At 43.1% G+C, this 17875-nt stretch overlaps 1 protein-coding gene and 1 non-coding gene across 3 annotated transcripts; both read right to left on the bottom strand.

Moving 5' to 3' along the window:
* Positions 1-385: 385 nt before the first annotated feature.
* LOC130378124 (uncharacterized) lies at positions 386-4577 on the bottom strand. Of its 2 annotated transcripts, XM_056585026.1 has the most exons (5): positions 4121-4577; positions 2616-2678; positions 1378-2449; positions 1096-1270; positions 386-1014 (listed from the first exon to the last, which is right to left on the bottom strand). In XM_056585026.1, exons 2-5 carry the CDS (start codon positions 2627-2629, stop codon positions 878-880), a joined length of 1398 nt encoding a protein of 465 aa, XP_056441001.1. In that variant the 5' UTR covers positions 2630-2678; positions 4121-4577; the 3' UTR covers positions 386-877. The 2 variants fall into 2 exon arrangements, with proteins under 2 accessions (XP_056441001.1, XP_056441002.1); XM_056585027.1 differs by lacking the exon at positions 4121-4577 and having other exon boundaries at positions 386-997; positions 2616-2777.
* Positions 4578-16352: 11775 nt separating this feature from the next.
* LOC130378130 (U2 spliceosomal RNA) lies at positions 16353-16543 on the bottom strand. Its single transcript, XR_008894519.1, has one exon. It is a non-coding gene; the product is annotated as a U2 spliceosomal RNA (small nuclear RNA).
* Positions 16544-17875: the final 1332 nt, after the last annotated feature.

Genomic DNA, 17875 nt, shown 5'->3' on the forward strand with positions numbered 1-17875 from the left:
ACGTCGCGTCTGAGGCCGAAACGGGTGCCCTAATCGGACTGAGTGGTGCGGTTGGAGAATACACTAAGCCCCACCCCTTTAGTCATGTGCTGCTTCAGAAATTGTAAATGGGCCATTCAAATTGGTTTCACATCTTTTGTGGAAGGACCAGTCAAACTGGTTTCACTTGAAGAAATTATCCAAAAATGCATTGCAGTTCCACAGTTGCTCTGTGTGTGAATGAAATGCATCCATTTATGTACAGACACAATTATTATCTTTTCCAGACCTTGGGGAATGTGTGATTGAAATGATGAATCAAAATGTGAAGTGCAAATGTTAATAAAATATCTTGAAAGTGTATCTCTGTCTTTGGAAAAAAAGCCAATCTTGGAAAAAGTCTGCAAGTGTGTTGAAGTTTACCAAAATGAGAGAAACCTCAGCAGTCCTCTAGAATGAATACGATTTTTAATTGATATATCTCTAAAGATAAGAAACAGGATATCACCACAGAACCTCAATTTAAGTTACACAAGCTAGAACAAGTTGCAAAACAGCTACACAACAAAAACAAAAATCAGCACTAAAAAACACATATGAAACATTTCACCAAAATGGGTCATTTCCCGCTTTTGGAGTCCTCATCCCTATCCTTTAAAGAGCCATCAGCACAAACAAACACACAGATGAAACATTTCACCAAACAGGGACATGTCATAGGTGTCTCTGAAGGCAGATGCCCTGTAAGCTTTAGGAGTCACCCGCCGCCCCACCACCCCCCAAAGGTCAAAGGCCACGCATCATATTCAGAAAGTTTATCCATACATGCCAAGAATTGTTCCACTAAAAAACATATGAAACATCTCACCAAACGGGTCATGGTACGATTTTGGAGTCCTCATCCCAGGTAGTCAGAAACTGCTTTCTTCTGAGGGTCATCCAGGCGGTTAGCTGCTGTCTCAAATACCCTCCGTACAACCTGGCTGCTCACCTGGGGGACGTTGCACTTTTGCTGGAGCTTTATCAGATCACCAGCTGCATTGTAAATTGGCTTCCCGCGGGAGGACACAAAGAAAAAATCATCTCCATCCTTTTCATCCTGCTCATCTCGCTTACGTTTCCTTTCGCCAGCAAGGAGCTGTGGCCGCACTTTGTTGTAATATTTCTCAAACCACGCCTCCTCCTTCTTGGACAGGACAATTGAGACCACAAAATGTGCAGCCGTCTTGTGGTCCTTTACAAAAACAATTGAATCATCATCTGCGTGTTTCCGTTCAAGCCATTCCTTGACCTGTAACAAAAAGAGGATATGCCATTGATTAGGAAATGTAAGGCTAAAATGTCAGGGTAAATGTATCAATAGAGCACATAAGAGCACAATAGAGCAGTAACACTCACCTTCATGCTCTGCACCACACATGGCCGTTGGCAGTGTCTTAATATGACAATTGCCTCAAGATAGTATAGCACAAATATGCACTCAGTCCTACTCAGGGAGGAAGAAGAACTGTCATCAAGTTGATTCATGATTTTCACTAAGTCACCTTCACCTTTATCAAGAACAGCCAAGCATTCACGAGGTGTGGGTTGACTTTTGTCAAACAACAAGGCATGCCTCTTTTGCACAATTTCTTTGCTCGCTTGCTTAGAGAGGACACTCTGTGAAGAAGTTAAAAAACTCAAATATAACGTGCACTGCTTGTAGAGCTCCCTGTCATCCTGTCTCAAGCCGGTCCTTGTCAAGTGGAACTCCAAGAACCTTTTCAAGCACTTGATGTAATTTCCTGATGTTTGTGCCTTATACCCTGCCTTAGCCTGTTGACCCAGGAAGTCTCTGAGCTTCTCTCTGTCATTGACAAACTTCAAAGATGGTTCCGTAGGATCAGCAAAATACAGGTACCGGGAAACAGTGTCAACCTCCTGTTGGTACTTTGCATTTTCGTAATCATTCTTTAGGTAGTCGGCAAAGCGCTTGAGCAATGGATGATCTGCTGAATGCTTTTTCAAAATGCCTAAATCCTTCGCTTTCACCATTTTGTCTTTGGTATACGTTTTCTCTTGTCTACATTGAAAAAGCTCATTGCTGCCGCAAGATTCCACATCAGATGGCTCTGTCTCTCCGGGTGCCTCCCCAGGGCATTCAGAAAGGGTTTCGGTGACCAACCTTGGATTACCAATGGGCAGAGGAGGAGGGACTCCTGTCACAAACAAGTGATGGTATTTCAGCTCCTCAATCAATCCTTCGAGTGGATTTGGTGATGAGACGATTTGCTTCAGGACTGCATAACTAAAAGCCCGTCCATTCTTCAGGAGGTCACACACATCTTTCTTGGCCTTTTCAACCACCTCTAGGATCTGTGGTGGTGTCTTATCCTTCATGCAGACTCTGCGCAGGTGACAGGATAGAGACTCTTGGGTCCTCAAACAAACTGGACAGAGTAGATAGTGTCTATGTGCAGCTGCAGATTTCCTGGTAAAAGAAAAGAAATACGTTAATTCAGAAGTCATCACAACAAAACATTTAAAACATGGTAATACTTCATGAGCAATTACACTATATATATATATATATATATATATATATATATATATATATATATATATATAAATAAACAGAGGCATTAAATATTACTTACTTTTCCCCAGCCATTTCTTAAGATGAGACAGTGAGTGAAGATGAATCTCTGGAAGAATTATGGCTGTTCAGAAGAAAGACAAATTAGAACAATAACCTTTAAGAATGTAAGCTTTAGCTCTCTAGGCAGAATGGTCAAATCAAATTTAGCAAATTAAGAATGTAAGCTTTAGTTCTCTAGGCAGAATGGTCAAATCAAATACAGCAAATTAGAAAGGCTTTTTGAAAAGAAAACCCTTCTTGATCAGAAATAGCAATTAAAATTGCTTTTAAAGGCTATTGCCAAGGAATAACAGCGCTTTAGAAGTAGAAGGTAGCAATTAGAATTGCTTTTGATTCAATGGATGGCCAATGAATATGCTCTTCGGAAGTTCAGTAGATTTCAGCTGGTAGATTTCTGTGGGAAGTGGCAGGAATCTTCTTGCTTCAGAAATTTCTGAGTGAATTCTTTCAAAATCAGTCCAGTATTTATGATGCCAAAGTCTTTGCTCATTGGTTAACAGAGCCCCAGTGCAGTGAAGCCCCACCCCTTTATTCATGTGCTGCTTTAGAAATTGTAAATGGGCCATTCAAATTGGTTTCACATCTTTTGGGGAAGGGCCATTCAAACTGGTTTCACTTGAAGAAATTATGCAAAACTGCATTGCAGTTCCACAGTTGCTCTGTGTGTGAATGAAATGCATCCATTTATGTACAGACAAAATTATTATCTTTTCCAGACCTTGGGGAATGTGTGATTGAAATGATGAATCAAATGTGGAGAAAAAGCCAATCTTGGAAAAAGTCTGCAAGTTTGCTGAAGTTTAACCAAAATGAGAGACACATCTTCAAAAACACAGGTAAGAACACGCCCCTTTCAGCTTGCAACAATAGCTTGTGGGGGGAGGAGCTTTATGCAACAGGCATTATAAATACTGGAATTTCATGGTGAAGAATCTTAAATGCATCAAAGGTAAGCCTTTCTTTTATTTTTTATCAAAATATATTGATATGATCTGTAGATATAGAATACACTCAGCTCTTCATGATCTACAAAAAATTAATATCTGAATTATTTTCTCTCTTCACATACTGACTATTTGATATAGTACCATTCTCCTTTTTACATTCCATGCTTTGTAATGCCTTGTATGTAATGCCCTGCTAAGTAATGCCTTTTTTTTCTAATTCAAGTAAAACAGCAAACAGGCACTACTTGCTCTGTCCACGCTGTCTCAAAACACAAGCAAGCCTGTCTGTCCATTTGCGGAGGGTATGCTTGAAGGATGGCTCTGATGCCGATGTTAATGCCATTGTTGACAAAGCAAAGCACGATGCAGACCAATTTTTGATTTTGCTTAAATTGTGAAATATATCATATGAATCTGCATGAAAACTATTTGGGGAGATGTTAGGAACCCAGCCTCACAATCTCTGATGTTTTTTTCTATTTTTAAACATTATTTTTAGGCGTTCACCACAGGTGCTGATGCGTCAGCATATGTGCGAAAGTCCTCCATGACATACCCTCCCGATCCCCGACGGTCAGTCCGACGACCATGCATTATTTTCGGACACCTTCTGAGGACATCCTGCCCACGCTGGAGGATGGAAACAAGGGCCTAGAAGAAGAATAAAAACATTTTCACAGTTTTTGAGAATAAGTCCATCCACATTTAGGCACAGAATGGAAATAAAAACGTTTTTGGCCGTTTTTTTGACTAAGCCCATTTGGACTTGGCTCAGAAGCAGAATAAAAACATTGTAACTGTTTTTTGAGTATATCCTTGTGGACTTAGACTCAGAATGGGAATAAAAACGTTTTTGCCCTTTTTTTAGTGTCCAGCTCCAGTTAAAGTATCACAGAGAGTAGCCTTGTAGTGCTGTGTAAGTGAGAGATCTTTTTGTCAGTCTTAACGACCCTGTCATTCACAAAAAACACTTATTTCGGGAGAGGTAAGCTCATGTGTTGGAGCTTCTCCAAATAAGAGAAAATGCCCCACCCCCCACAGCCTTAGTGACTGACAGTATGACCAGACCAGCCCTCACAGCTGACCCTTTGAAATGGAGAAGGATAGCGCCCAGCAATTAGGCCACAGAAGACTGCCTGCTAGTTGAAACTTACAGTTTGACTGCTCAGATCAGATCAGACCAGGCCTCACATATGAACCAAGTAATGCACAATGTTATATGCTGCTGATACAGGCCAGACTCAAGCAACAGCAACTTAGTGCAGCAGAGAGAGAGAGAGAGAGAGAGAGAGAGAGAGAGAGAGAGAGAGAGAGAGAGAGAGAGAGAGAGAGAGAGAGAGAGAGAGAGAGAGAGAGAGAGAGAGAGAGAGAGAGAGAGAGATTCATTTTGTATCTCTAGTCACTGAGAGGCCCAGAGGGAACTTCTTCCAAGTTTGGCTAAAGACATGAGGAGAGAGAAGGCACAAGAGCTGGGAGTGCAGAATTCCTTTGTTAGGCTTAACGACCCTACCAGTGGTGTAGTCTATTTTATTGTAGTGGGTATACTGTGATGATTCCCTCCCAGCCTTGTACAAACCCGTCCGACCGGTACGTGTACGTGTGTGGCGCTTATGGGGTGTCGCACCACACTCACCAACGCAGGGCTCTACAACCCGCTGATTTAAGAGTATAACTATTATCAACAATCATGGAAAGCTGAGTAGGTTTATCAGTTTTAATAACAGTATGAACAAATAGAACACAAAAATGACAAGTTGTCCTTTGTATATCTATAGTAGCAATAGCACATGCTAAACAAGGACAAAATCTACTCAAAATAATTTAATGAACTGTTTACATCCATGGCTAACCAGTGCATGAGAAGGAGATGACATGTTTCACTCTCTCAATTGCTCTAATTTGAGCTCTTACTGTTGTTATCTAACATACCATACAGTAATTGAATTGTGTAAAAGTGTGAAATTACTGCACCTTAAAAATGACCATGAATTAGCTATACTCTCATTTGCATAGTGATTAACATTATGAATTTCAATTGTGTATACCAACTGTATGTTGGCTGACATTTACCTATAACTTTTTTTCCCTCCACTCTAACCAAGGATGCCTGTTTATAAATTCCCTAGCCTGACACCCAGTCTGAAAGGCTGGCCAGGGGTTCTCATCTAAAAGTAACAAGGAGATATGAAGTGGGATTAAAACATTGTCTTCTGTTGACTACTTAAGGTACGAACACACCAAACGCGTACCCGCGTAAAGGCCGATATATGCTCTGTTTTAGACGTAACGCGTAAGCACGTAAGATACATAACCCCCCCTTGCGCGGTAAAATATCCCCCCTTACGTGCTTAAGTGCGTCGCCCAAAATTCCTGACTATGCGACTAAAACACTACGGCCCTACGCAGCTCGCAAAGACTGTGATTGGCCAGCTAACCACATCCTTTCAGGAGTCTCACATTTCCGGTTGTTCAGAGTGTGGAAAAAGACCGCTAACCTAAACTTAGCTACTGCTACTCTCGTCGAAAATACTGGAAGTGCATAAATATAAACAAGCCAGCGATTTCCACTTCCACGCCCACAGATTCGTTCGTTGCTCCCCCTACTGTTCTGGCGGAGAATCCCCTTGCAACACGCGCAATCCTTAAGGAACCTTAAAGGAACCGTAAATCAAAACTTGTCTAAAACAAGTCCCTTGTGTAAATTACATGCTTACGTCTCTGCGTCTAAAACGACCCTAAATCGGCCTTAAGATTTACGCGCGTAACGCAGCTAAAATGTTGCTTGACCATTTTGTGTCAAAAATGGTCCTACGTACGCAGCTACGCGCCTGTGGCTGCGCTGGATTTAGGAGTCCGAGGAAGGAAACCCAAACGCCGCCGTGTTTGGGTGCATGATAGAGCTTGGATCGGGTTAGATTAAATAATCTCGGATATAAATAACAATAATCGGGTTAAATAACTTCACATGGTGTGTCTGGTGTGTTTCCAGCATTCGTAGTGTTGATCAGCAGAGAAATAGTCCGCCAAGACGTTGAGGTTGCTTACAACCAGAGACTCTGTCCATGCAAGTGAACGGAGCGTTCACTCTTCGTCATAACTATCAAACCAAAAATCCTTCACATTCACAGAGCGAACATTATGAAAGTAAAATGCACATTTCTCGCTAAAAATGTTTCCATAAACGCATTTAATGGCGTTACTATGTTACTATTTCCACCCAGAATAAAGAAAGATGTCGGCCGTATGCTTCTGTGCAAGCGTCACTACTCTCTGCCAGTGACGTCGGGTCAAGCTCCACGCTGATTGGCTATCGCGGCTAAGCATAACGCGTATGAGCGTTGAAAGTTACATTTTTTGAACTCCTCGCGTACGCGCGTATATGTACGCGCGTATCTATACGCAGCTCATACGCCGCTAATAAAGGCCGATTTATGCTCAGTTACGTAAGCGTAAGCGCAAGCTCAAGAGGCCCTTGCGCGCCCTTGCGCACCCCTTGTGCGACTTCTCACGTCTTGCGTGCGTCGGGCGATTTTTATAGACTTAATTTTTTCGTAAGCTTTTACGCGAGCCGCGCAGCCTGCAAGGCTGTGATTGGTCTGCTGGTCTGGTTACTACTTCCTGTCTGGAGTATCACATTTCCTGTTTTCATACCGCCATTTTTAAAAGCCAGAAGGCAAGGACGATTTTCCATTTCGATTTTCATACAGCAAGAACATCAAGAGCCACCGACATCAAGATGAATCGACATTATGTCGTTTTAAAATGTAGAGAGATATGCACATTTATACAACCCCAATAATCAACAACTTCATCACCCCTGTTCCTCTGTCTGTTGCCATCATTCACTGTGTATGGGGAGAACACGATCTGGCACATAAACAAACCAACGACTCCCACAGGCAAAGACGTCATTCTCGAGGTCGTCTTCAACGAAAAACTTTACTCCACATATTACTCCACCTACTGTTCTGGCGGTAAATTGCTTGGCAACACGCGCAACACGCGCAACCTAAAAGGGAGCATGAATTGCTTTGAGTAAATTTTGCGCAACAACGTAACACCAACGCTGAAGCAAGCAGCCGCCAACGCGGGTAAAATGTTGCTTTAGCGCATGTAACGCATGTACGCAGCTCATACGCGCGTAAACCAATGGTTCCCTATGGAAAAATTCTAGTCTATACGCGGGGTACTCGTTTGATGTGTTCGTACCTTTATTATGTGGTTTACACTTTAATATGGGAGGACTGGACACACACACACACGCACACACACGCACGCCCACGCACGCACGCACACACACGCACACACACGCGAGAAGGAGGGGCTCGGCCCGCCAACTTGCAGAGATGCAGGGGCAGCTTCGCGCTTCGTAACAGAGACAGGGCAGAGCGCGAGCGCGCAGCGGGAATTTTATGAATGGTGAATGTAGGAGATAACTTCCCCTGCTTAAAGTATTTTATTGCAGTTATACCCAACCGATATTTCCGAAAAATAAACACAGAAGTGAAAGACCTGTCACAAGACGATTGATAAGTATCCGTGCACATTTTTAAGTGGGTATACGCAAATCCTGGTGCGTTCCTAGTGGGTATACGGCGTATACCTGCGTATCACGTAGACTACACCACTGGACCCTACCAGTTTAACTGCACAGGTGTGAAAAAGCCGGTTTCGCTGTCCAAAGGGATTAAGCCAAAAAACTGTGAAAATGTTTTTATTCTGCTTCTGTCACTAAGTCAGAATGTAACTAGTCACAAAAAAGGCAAAGAAAAAACCTTGAAAGAGTCCCTTTAGAGATTCCCTAACTGATTAACCATGGGTGAAAAAAGTTGGGGCTGGTGGCACGGGCTCCATGACATACCCTCCCGATCCCCGACGGTCAGTCCGACGACCATGCACTATTATCGGACACCTTCTGAGGACATCCTGCCCACTCTGGAGGATGGAAACAAGGGCCTAGAAGAAGAAGAAAAACAATTTCACCGTTTTTGAGACTAAGTCCATCCACATTTAGGCACAGAATGGAAATAAAAACGTTTTTGGCCGTTTTTTTGACTAAGCCCATTTGGACTTGGCTCAGAAGCAGAATAAAAACATTGTAACTGTTTGAGTATATCCTTGTGGACTTAGACTCAGAATGGGAATAAAAACGTTTTTGCCCATTTTTTTAGTGTCCAGCTCCAGTTAAAGTATCACAGGAATTAGGAATTATGCTGAAATAGACTGTCATGGAGGTCGCGCCGTCGAAGGTAACGGCTGACCTTTGACACTTGGGAAGGCCGCTCGGGTCTGAAACTCTACAAGGCGATTGCCTGTGGTGTCCTATAACACATACCGCAGTTTCAGACCCCTACCTTAAAGCGTCGATGCCTAATTAAACGGAGACAGTGTCATTTTCACTATAGGGCATTTTGTAAAAACAAGTCTCGTTGGCCGCCGCGCGGTGACCTTTGAGCCCAGGCCCACCAGATTCGCAACAGAGGTTCCCCCAGAGCCACTGAACGATAATCTGGAAAAAAAAGTGGACATTTTTTTTTCCCACTTGCCCTTTAAAATTCACACAGAAGCAGTCAGACTGGTGATCTCTGCCGCACGGGTCTGAAACTCTGCAAGGCAATTGCCTGTGTTGTCCTATGAACCATACTGCAGTTTCAGACCCGTACCTTAATGTTTTCATGATTAATTAATAGAAGAGGCAGTTTTCAGGAAATCACACTTTTTATTAATTTATTCATTCATTTAATGAATTCATTTAAAGGTTGCGTAGGTGATTTGCTTTTTTGGCCATTTTTGCAAAATTACTTGAAATCCTTATCATAACCCGCTTACAGCCACTGAGTTAGAAGTACTGACATGAAAATTAAACTTGTCAATCATCTGTGGAACGGGCAGGGCTCGAAAAACTCCAGCCAATCATTTCCATTGCCACCGAGTTTCATTGGACAGTAAGTACGTCAATCAAACGGTCGTACTGCACTCCCCCTCCCCCCTCCCCCGCGCCCCGCGCGCGACCCCTTCGTGCAGTACTCGTGACCCAGAGCTCGTGACCCAGAGCAAGCTCCTGTTTGTTGTTATCCTGCGGTATCTACTGGAACTAGTTAATCCACATTTGGACCTAGCAGTAGAAGACAATTTCCATGGCAGACAAGACGTCACAATCCCCACCACCACCGCCACCACCACCACCAGCAAAGAGAAGGAAAACTCTTTTTCAGAGAGTAATTGATAATAAAAACGCTGAAAGAGAAAAACTGAAATCAAGAATAATCCTAGGCGCTGCTTTTGAACGTTGGCGGCAACTGAAGGACGAGAAGGGTCTTAAAACCGATGCTTGTGTGGCGGTTGACCTATTTTCAAAGTTTATACCGTTTATACTCGGTAATACCGGTGTTGAGACGAGTGTATTACTCGGTGTGAAAATGTCCACACCGCGGCAACCCTAGTGAAAACCAGGACTTCCAATACAATTAAATGAAACAAACATACATTTTCTAAAAATAGTAATGATTTATGTGACCGTTTAATGTTTATAACATCTGGTGCAACCATAGCCGCGAGAACGTATTCTCAGCAGGGGGTGCTGGAAAAAAAAACCCGGCCTGCACTAGACTCGCAACTCGTCACATTGATAAAAAAGATATATAGCAGCGCAGCTCAATTACACCAGTGCATGCGCGCACAGTTGAAAATCGATCGTTGTGTTCATTTCCTTCACACCATGGTTCACATCCAGCTGCTCACAGAACAAGTTTAGCGCACCACCGCTACCCTCACACTTTTTCATATAACCTTTTTTCAGCACTAGGACATATGAGCATTAAATAAATGCTGCGTCTCAACATGCCTTGGACAGTAGCGAGGATGACTCGCTTTGCCACGGGCCGAAACAGTTCGGAGCGACCACAGCCAGAGCGAACACAGCGGGGCAGAGGAGTGTCAGGAAGTCTTTGGTGTACACATCAGTACGGCCTATTTGCACTACTGTTTAGTGGCAATGCAGTGTTTTATTCTATGCCTTTTTATTTTCGTGTATTATTTCAATTAATACAATTTATTTATTCATGAAATCAAGATCTGGTCTTCAAATCTTTTTTCCAAATATAGGTCGTATTACAATGGGGTTTGTGTTTATATTCGGACCAATACGGTACAGCGGACGCTCACATGACGTTAAGCATTTCCTGGTGCATAATGTGACGCTTCAGAACCTAAAATCCCGTTTCTCCCCGTTGATACGACAACACATAACCGGCGTTTTCAGAAATCTCCACTTTGGTTTTTAGAAATGATCGTTTTCTGTGATAAGACAGGGCCTCGGACAGGGGGTGTTGCAGCACCCCCAAAACCCCTACTTCCCGCGGTACTGGGTGCAATTTACAGCTGAATGTAGTGCCATGTTGTTAAGCGAAAACCTACGCTAGCCTGGCTCGCTCTCGCGCATCTCTGTTCGCGCTCGTGCATGATTGCGCGTCCAGGTACTTGGAATGGGTGGAGTCAGAGTCAGCGTTGAAGGAGAGGGGGTAGGACCATTTGAGTTGTGTATTTTCAAAATCTGCTGGCGTTTTGCAAATCGCGTACCCAACCTTTAATAAATAAAAGTTACTATAAAGCCCTAAACATTTCTAAAACAATTTAATATTTAGTGCATGATTTGAATTCTTTACAGTTTATGATTAGACGGTTATGTGTGTGTGTGTGTGTGTGTGTGTGTTTGTGTGTGTGTGTGTGTGTGTGTGTGTGTGTGTTGCGCGTTCATGAAACTGACCGTGGAATTCTAGAATGAAACGTGCGTTGCCATGATACCCATTCATTAACGTTCATTACTCTACTTCATTTAAGAATGCTCGATTCTGATTGGCTGGGAGGGGTGCATTAATCCGGCATATTTCCCGCTGACTTGTCGGTTCTACTTGCTGCTGACAGAGCACAGTAGATCAATACGCCGCTTGTATCGTTTTCTATCACATACATTTCACACATGAGGTCCGTTGTAAAAATAAACCAAGGAGTGCATGTTTGATCGATCGTCATTAAAGCTGACTTGATACGAATGTAACAACTACGTTGTTAAACTAGTGAGATCAGATCCAGCCTTGTGTGGTTGCTATAGAAACGCGTTACCTACAGTTGAGCTAACGTTATTCACCGTAGTTCTAAAGGGAACTACTTTTCGAGGGAGATGGAATTAAACAGAGCATACATTTAATAAGCATGCAATACGAATAAGAAAAAGGCTAATTATTAAAGTATATGAATTGTTTTATTATGTTGGCCGGCGCGAAGTAGAATAAACGGAATAATCACCCCAAGGCAGGGCAATAAACAGTTTGATATGCCCGGCTCGCGGAAGGTTACCGCCTCAGACATCAAGCGGAAGATGTGCACTGTTCTCGAGGAGAAGTACAGACCAGCTGCTCTACAAGCAACTTTGGCAAAGTCCTGCTTGCTGGACCCAAGATATCGGGGCAACAATTTTGATGAGTATGCGGAGGAGGAGACAAAGTGCGCGCTAAACAATGAAATGTTGGACACGGAAGACAGAGAGAGCGGTGCCAGTGCGTCAGCTGCTGACCAGCCAGAGTCCTTGGCGCAGACAGCGGTGCCACCACCCACCAAAAAAAGAACGCTCGGAGACCTGCTGAAGTCACGGACAAGCACGTCTGCAACCGTCCCGAAGAGAGCCAGAGCCGACCTGGAGCTCACTCGCTACCTGCAGGAGGAACCCACCGACTCTAATGACAACCCCCTGGCATGGTGCCGGTGAAACAACCAGGAGAGATTTCCCTTGCTCTCCAAAGTGGCACGCAAGTACATGTGTATTTGCGCAACAAGCACACCATCCGAGAGGGTTTTCAGTGTCGCTGGAAATGTTGTCACTCCTCTCAGATCCTCTCTCAAACCGCATAAGGTTAACATGCTGGTTTTCCTTGCTCGTAACAAGGACACGACCGAGTTATAAATCATCGCCCTATGTGTGTGTGTGTGTGTGTGTGTGTGTGTGTGTGTGTGTGTGTGTGTGAGAATGTGAAATTGTAGTGCCTGGTTTCTCTTATTTTGTATAGGCTACTTATCTTTAAAAAAACAAAACGGGCAATTATTTTATTTATTTATTATTTATTTTATTTTATGCATTTAAACGTTCAGCCTTCTCCTGAATTTAGTTTTTAAGTTCAATCAGGAGAAACAACTTGCATTTGTGCCGTTACCGCCCTTTGATCTGCATTCAATAAATAAGAAGTGTTATAAAATTGCCTCGTCTTTTTTTTAATAACCTTTTTAAAAAAATATATATTTTTTGCAATAATATCGCATACCGCGATATTGCGCCCCCTGTCTTCACCGCGGTGAAAATTCCTCAACCGTGACAGCCCTAGTGTGTGTGTGTGTGTGTGTGTGTGTGTGTGTGTGTGTGTGTGTGTGTGTGTGTGTGTGTGTGTGTGTGTGTGTGTGTGTGTGTGTGTGTGTGTGTGTGTGTGTGTGCTCTCCGTAGGGCATGTCCTCTGCTATGGACAAAATCTCTGTTTAATATTATTATTTCATTATTAATTATTGAACAATAACCATAGGCGTCGATTACGGGGGTACGGGGGGGACATGTCCCCCCCACTATTTGAAAAACGAATTTTGTCCCCACCACTTTTAAAAAAGGGAAAAAAAAAAAAAAAAAAAAAAAATCCCCACATACTCAACCGAAATCGTCGAGTCTAAAATCATGTGATAGGCACGCTCGAAGACATAATTCATTAGATAGGCCTACCTAATAAACCGTTGGAACACACAAGACCGGAACCCATGGCAACGCCGGTAAACAAACCCCGACTCCCGAGAAGCCCAATCCCTATGAGGTCCCCGCGCTACGGCCATCCGGAGGCACACAGAGCTTTTGGCCGTGATATTATGTATACAATTATATTATATTATATACCATTATATATAGAGCTCCGAGAGTCGCAAACGGCAACAATCACTTTCTCCTCCATGCTGCAGTACACCCCGGACTGCACTGCGCTGAGTTTGACGGTTGAACGCTGATTGGCTGTTACGTTACACATGTCACTCAGTGGCCACGCTGTTGAACGCTGATTGGCTGTCATCACGCGAAATTCGTGTCAAAGTTGAAATTTTTCGCGCCACAAATCCTCGTGAACGCGCTTGCCTGTGCACGGCGAAAGTGTGGCGCGACAAATCAAAAATATTCGCCCGATACGCGTCTATACGTTCACTTTGTATGGGATCTTGTCGTCCCGTTGCATTTTGGGGTGAACGCACTGGAGAAGTTTCAAGACAGACAGCCAAAATTGACATTTTTATTCAGAAAATAGCCGGTCCTTTTGCTTCCAATAAAAAGCATGTTTGTGACACTGGATATCGATATGGATACGTCATCTAGCCTGCATGTGGAGGGCCACATAAGGTAAGAAATTGGTTTACGTAAACTTTGCTGCTGGTTCTGTTTGCTCGTGAATCGTGATGACCTGGCCAAAGGTTACCAACGGTCCCAAGCGATTTTGATCTGATTCTGGTTGGTGCTCCAGTTAGTATGCGTTGTATATATAGATTGCAGCTAGTAGCAGCTACACACGGTGCGATTGCTATGCCCATGTGGTTATAGTTGGTTTTGTCTGATTGAGATATGTGACGACTTGGAGCCTGGTAGGCCTATCCTGACATAAATATGTTCTCGCATAACCTGTGTGATTATCCTAAACTGAAGGGGATTTTATTTGCGGACAATTTTCTTGTGATGTTGTAACGAGTGAAGTCTACATTGGCCCTTCGCAAGTGTTTACTGGTGGTCAGGATTTGGCAGATGCAATTCTCCTCTGGGTGCTTGTATTTTTCTTTTTTTAATGCAGCATAACATATGCTACCAGCAGCCCTTGCGCGTCTTCAAAAGGCTGATGCTCAGTACCTCGTTTCATTTCGTACCCCCTTTACAGTCTGGCATTGTTTGTCTGGTAAACTCAGTCGATGTCAAGATAAGTGTTAAATTGCCAACACTGTTCTTTGTCCTGTGTGTATTAGTATTAGGCCTACATATCCCGAGCCAATACCCTGGTGTTTCCAACGCTGTTTTGCAAAACAAGCCAAAACACAAACTGTGGTTTTCAACTTTTATTGTTCGAATAGGATCTTCATAGGGCTGGCCCGAATGCCATTTTTCAGGCTTCGAATACTCGTTGGTTTTTACGAGCGAATATTCGAATACTCGTTCCAGAAAAAAACACTATCAAAAACAACATTAATAATCCTTATATACTCCCTGGAACCGATTTTGACAGTATCTGCATATTTTGTTGAAGATTGAATAGCTTTTGAACGTTAATTAGTAGGCCTAAGTAGGTTGAAGTTCCTTAGTTTTTCCCCGTGAAAGCGAACAGCTGTTGCTCCGTTCCAAATCAGCTGTTCTCTGCCATCTCAGCCCTTACGGGAGCTTTTCAATTCATCCTGGAACGTGCATCTTTTCAGGGAATTTGTACAATAAATCCATAACAAATACCGAATATTGATTGTCCTATGTGTCCATATTATATCCATTATATTGACCGGGTATTCCCAAGACGCTCACGCTCTGCAGCAAGCCAGTCACAGTTGATTGGCGCGGCGCTGTACAGCGAACGTAAACAAACAACTAAGCTAAGGTTTTAAGTATTACTTTTCCTCCAGAGATCCCGCTAATGTTGTGTTATAAAGTAAAGGGAAACAAGATATCTATTCTTCCTCCACCTCTCTCGCTTCTCTGCTTGGTGTCGCTGACGCTTATAGTTTGCCTCCCTCGCTCTGGTAAAGTCACGTACGTGGAAAAAATAAATAACGAAGCTCCGAATACTGATTTAAGCTTCAAATACTAATTTTCCGAACCTGTATTCGAATAATTTCAACACCTGACAATACACTGTACACTTGTACAGCATATTGTAATGCAGCGTTGAATGGATGAATAGCTTACATAAGGGTACCCAGCACTTTTCAGACCACACTCAAGCTTATGGTTATTGTCCCCACCACTTCTAAAAACAAACTGACGCCCTTGTCGACACGCCACAGAAAGAATCCTTTTTTCTTTCTTAAACAACAGAATAGTGGTGGCGAGATGATGCCTCATGAAACGTCAAAGCCTCGCAGCCAGGTGAACCATCAAAGTGGTTCGACCTCGAAGCTTCAAATGAGTACGCTAGGGACAAGGAATGAAATGATGATGAAAGAAAGAGTTTCCTGTGATGATGTGATGTTTGCTTCGTACAACATCAAAACGTTTAAGAATTAAAGTCATTTCAGTGATACGTGTGAGTGTGCCGTTCATAAATATCTCCCGAGCTCATGGTAGAGAACAAATCATTTGACAAAGGTTTTAAGTCATCCCGGGCAAAATAGATTGTCTTATAACTACAGTAGCCTACTAATAATTGTAATAATAGAACTGCATGATGTCTGAGAACGAGTGTGATTAATTACATAGCCATAAAAGTGATCTTGGAACTGGGTAGGGTCTTCTTTTTGTAGAAATGTGCCAATTGTGAACCCATATCGCGGAACAGCCCGAGATGAAGCCTCGAACGTCACGCGCCACGTCATTTCGCCTATGTGATACGGAGCTTCGCTGGGGGAGGAGCCGAGGTACTCGACACACGCCCCGATGCCTCGACGCAAACCATAACATCACTACAACAGAATATCGTTGGAGTAATTGTAAACAGTGCGTTTGTGAATTGTAAATGACACTTTATTGTCTACAGGCGGACGGGTGTACTCTCAGGAGGAGTTTAGTTTTGTTTTTCACAGTGAGAGAGGGGTGCACCGGTCCTGGAGTTACTGCAATACCAGGTCGTTGCGTGGAGTGGACGGAGCAAGCCCCTTTTCCATCTCCCAGTTCGAAAAATCAATTTAATATATGGTCCCCGGGTAGGGGACGTATCAGATATTAAACTGATAAGAACAGATACTACACTTGATCTTAGCCAAAAGGCCGAGAAGCGATGCACACACATGCTCAGACCAAGAGGCTAGCTTCCCAGACACGTCGCTCCACTTGGCGGTTTAACAGACAACGACGAAACAAAAAAAAGACCAAGCAATCTGTGTGCGTGTTTGTGTGTCTGTGAAAGCTGGAGAAATAAACCGAGGTCGCTACATCTCTTTGCTGCTGCCTGCTGGCAGTCTCACTATTCCGTCTGCATGTTTCACAAATAGAGTTTGGAGCAGTGGAGGCTTATATGAGACTACAGGTGAAGCAGTGAGTGAACGAAATGTTGAATGTATTTTCTTTCTTTATTTATTATTTATTATGTTACCTTTTTAAATTAGACCAGTACGTGAGTGCACTGAATTTCGTTGTACTTCTGTCCAATGACAAATAAATATATATCTATAACACCCGGAACTCTATTGCAGCCAATGAGCTCGAGTTGAAAAAGAAAATAGCTTACAGCACGTGGTATTCCCCGGTGAAGCAGTCAACGGAGGATTCACTCAGGTAAATTTTATCCCCTGCATCGTTTGCTAGTTAATAATTAGTCTTTTTTTTTTACGGTTTGTATTAAGCTGTTTCGATTTTGTAGAAAGAGAAAAGATTTCGACCGTGTCATAACGTGGTCGTTGTGTATAAAGGGAAGACGTAGAGGTTACGTTTTTAGCTGCTGGGTAGACTTTAGTCAACCTATCGCCGTTTTGTCGGTGAGCAACCATATTACCCGTGGGAAGTCTCGTTTTAATCGTGGCAATCTAAGCTTTCCAACGGTGTATGGCATCACTATATTCACCCAAGGGTTGTTGAAATAATAAGCTGATTAATGTGTGTTTTGTGACGATAGCTAGGCGCGGCTAACGACACTGTTTACAATAGTAAGGGCTACGTCGCATACCTGCAAACTTGTTGCTTTTCGGCGACAATCAACGTTTTCTTGGTCAATTTGATGTGGATATGTGTTAATATGGGTAAATGTGACTGTTGAGACAACAGCTGATGCGAGAGTAATTGTAACATGAAGCAATTTGGCGACCGTGTTAATCTCTTGACAATCTGGCGAGCTTGTTGTCCTAGGCTAATACACCAACAGCAGATTTCTGTATAATAAAGGGCTACATATTGTCAATCTAAATGATCTGCTTTTAGTTTTACTAATTTATTCATGTTTTACAGTACCAGATGGAACATGCCTACACATCAGTGCACCGTGTGCGACAAGACATTCGGTGAAAAGTCCAACCTGGCGAGTCATCTGAAGATCCATGCAGACGCCAGGGAGACCTTTACCTGTGATGTCTGCGGGAAGAGCTTGGCCACTAAACCATCGCTGGTCAGCCATCAACA

The sequence above is a fragment of the Gadus chalcogrammus genome, unplaced genomic scaffold (genome assembly GCF_026213295.1).
Source record: "Gadus chalcogrammus isolate NIFS_2021 unplaced genomic scaffold, NIFS_Gcha_1.0 GACHA066, whole genome shotgun sequence".
NCBI classification, from domain to species: Eukaryota; Metazoa; Chordata; class Actinopteri; order Gadiformes; family Gadidae; genus Gadus; species Gadus chalcogrammus.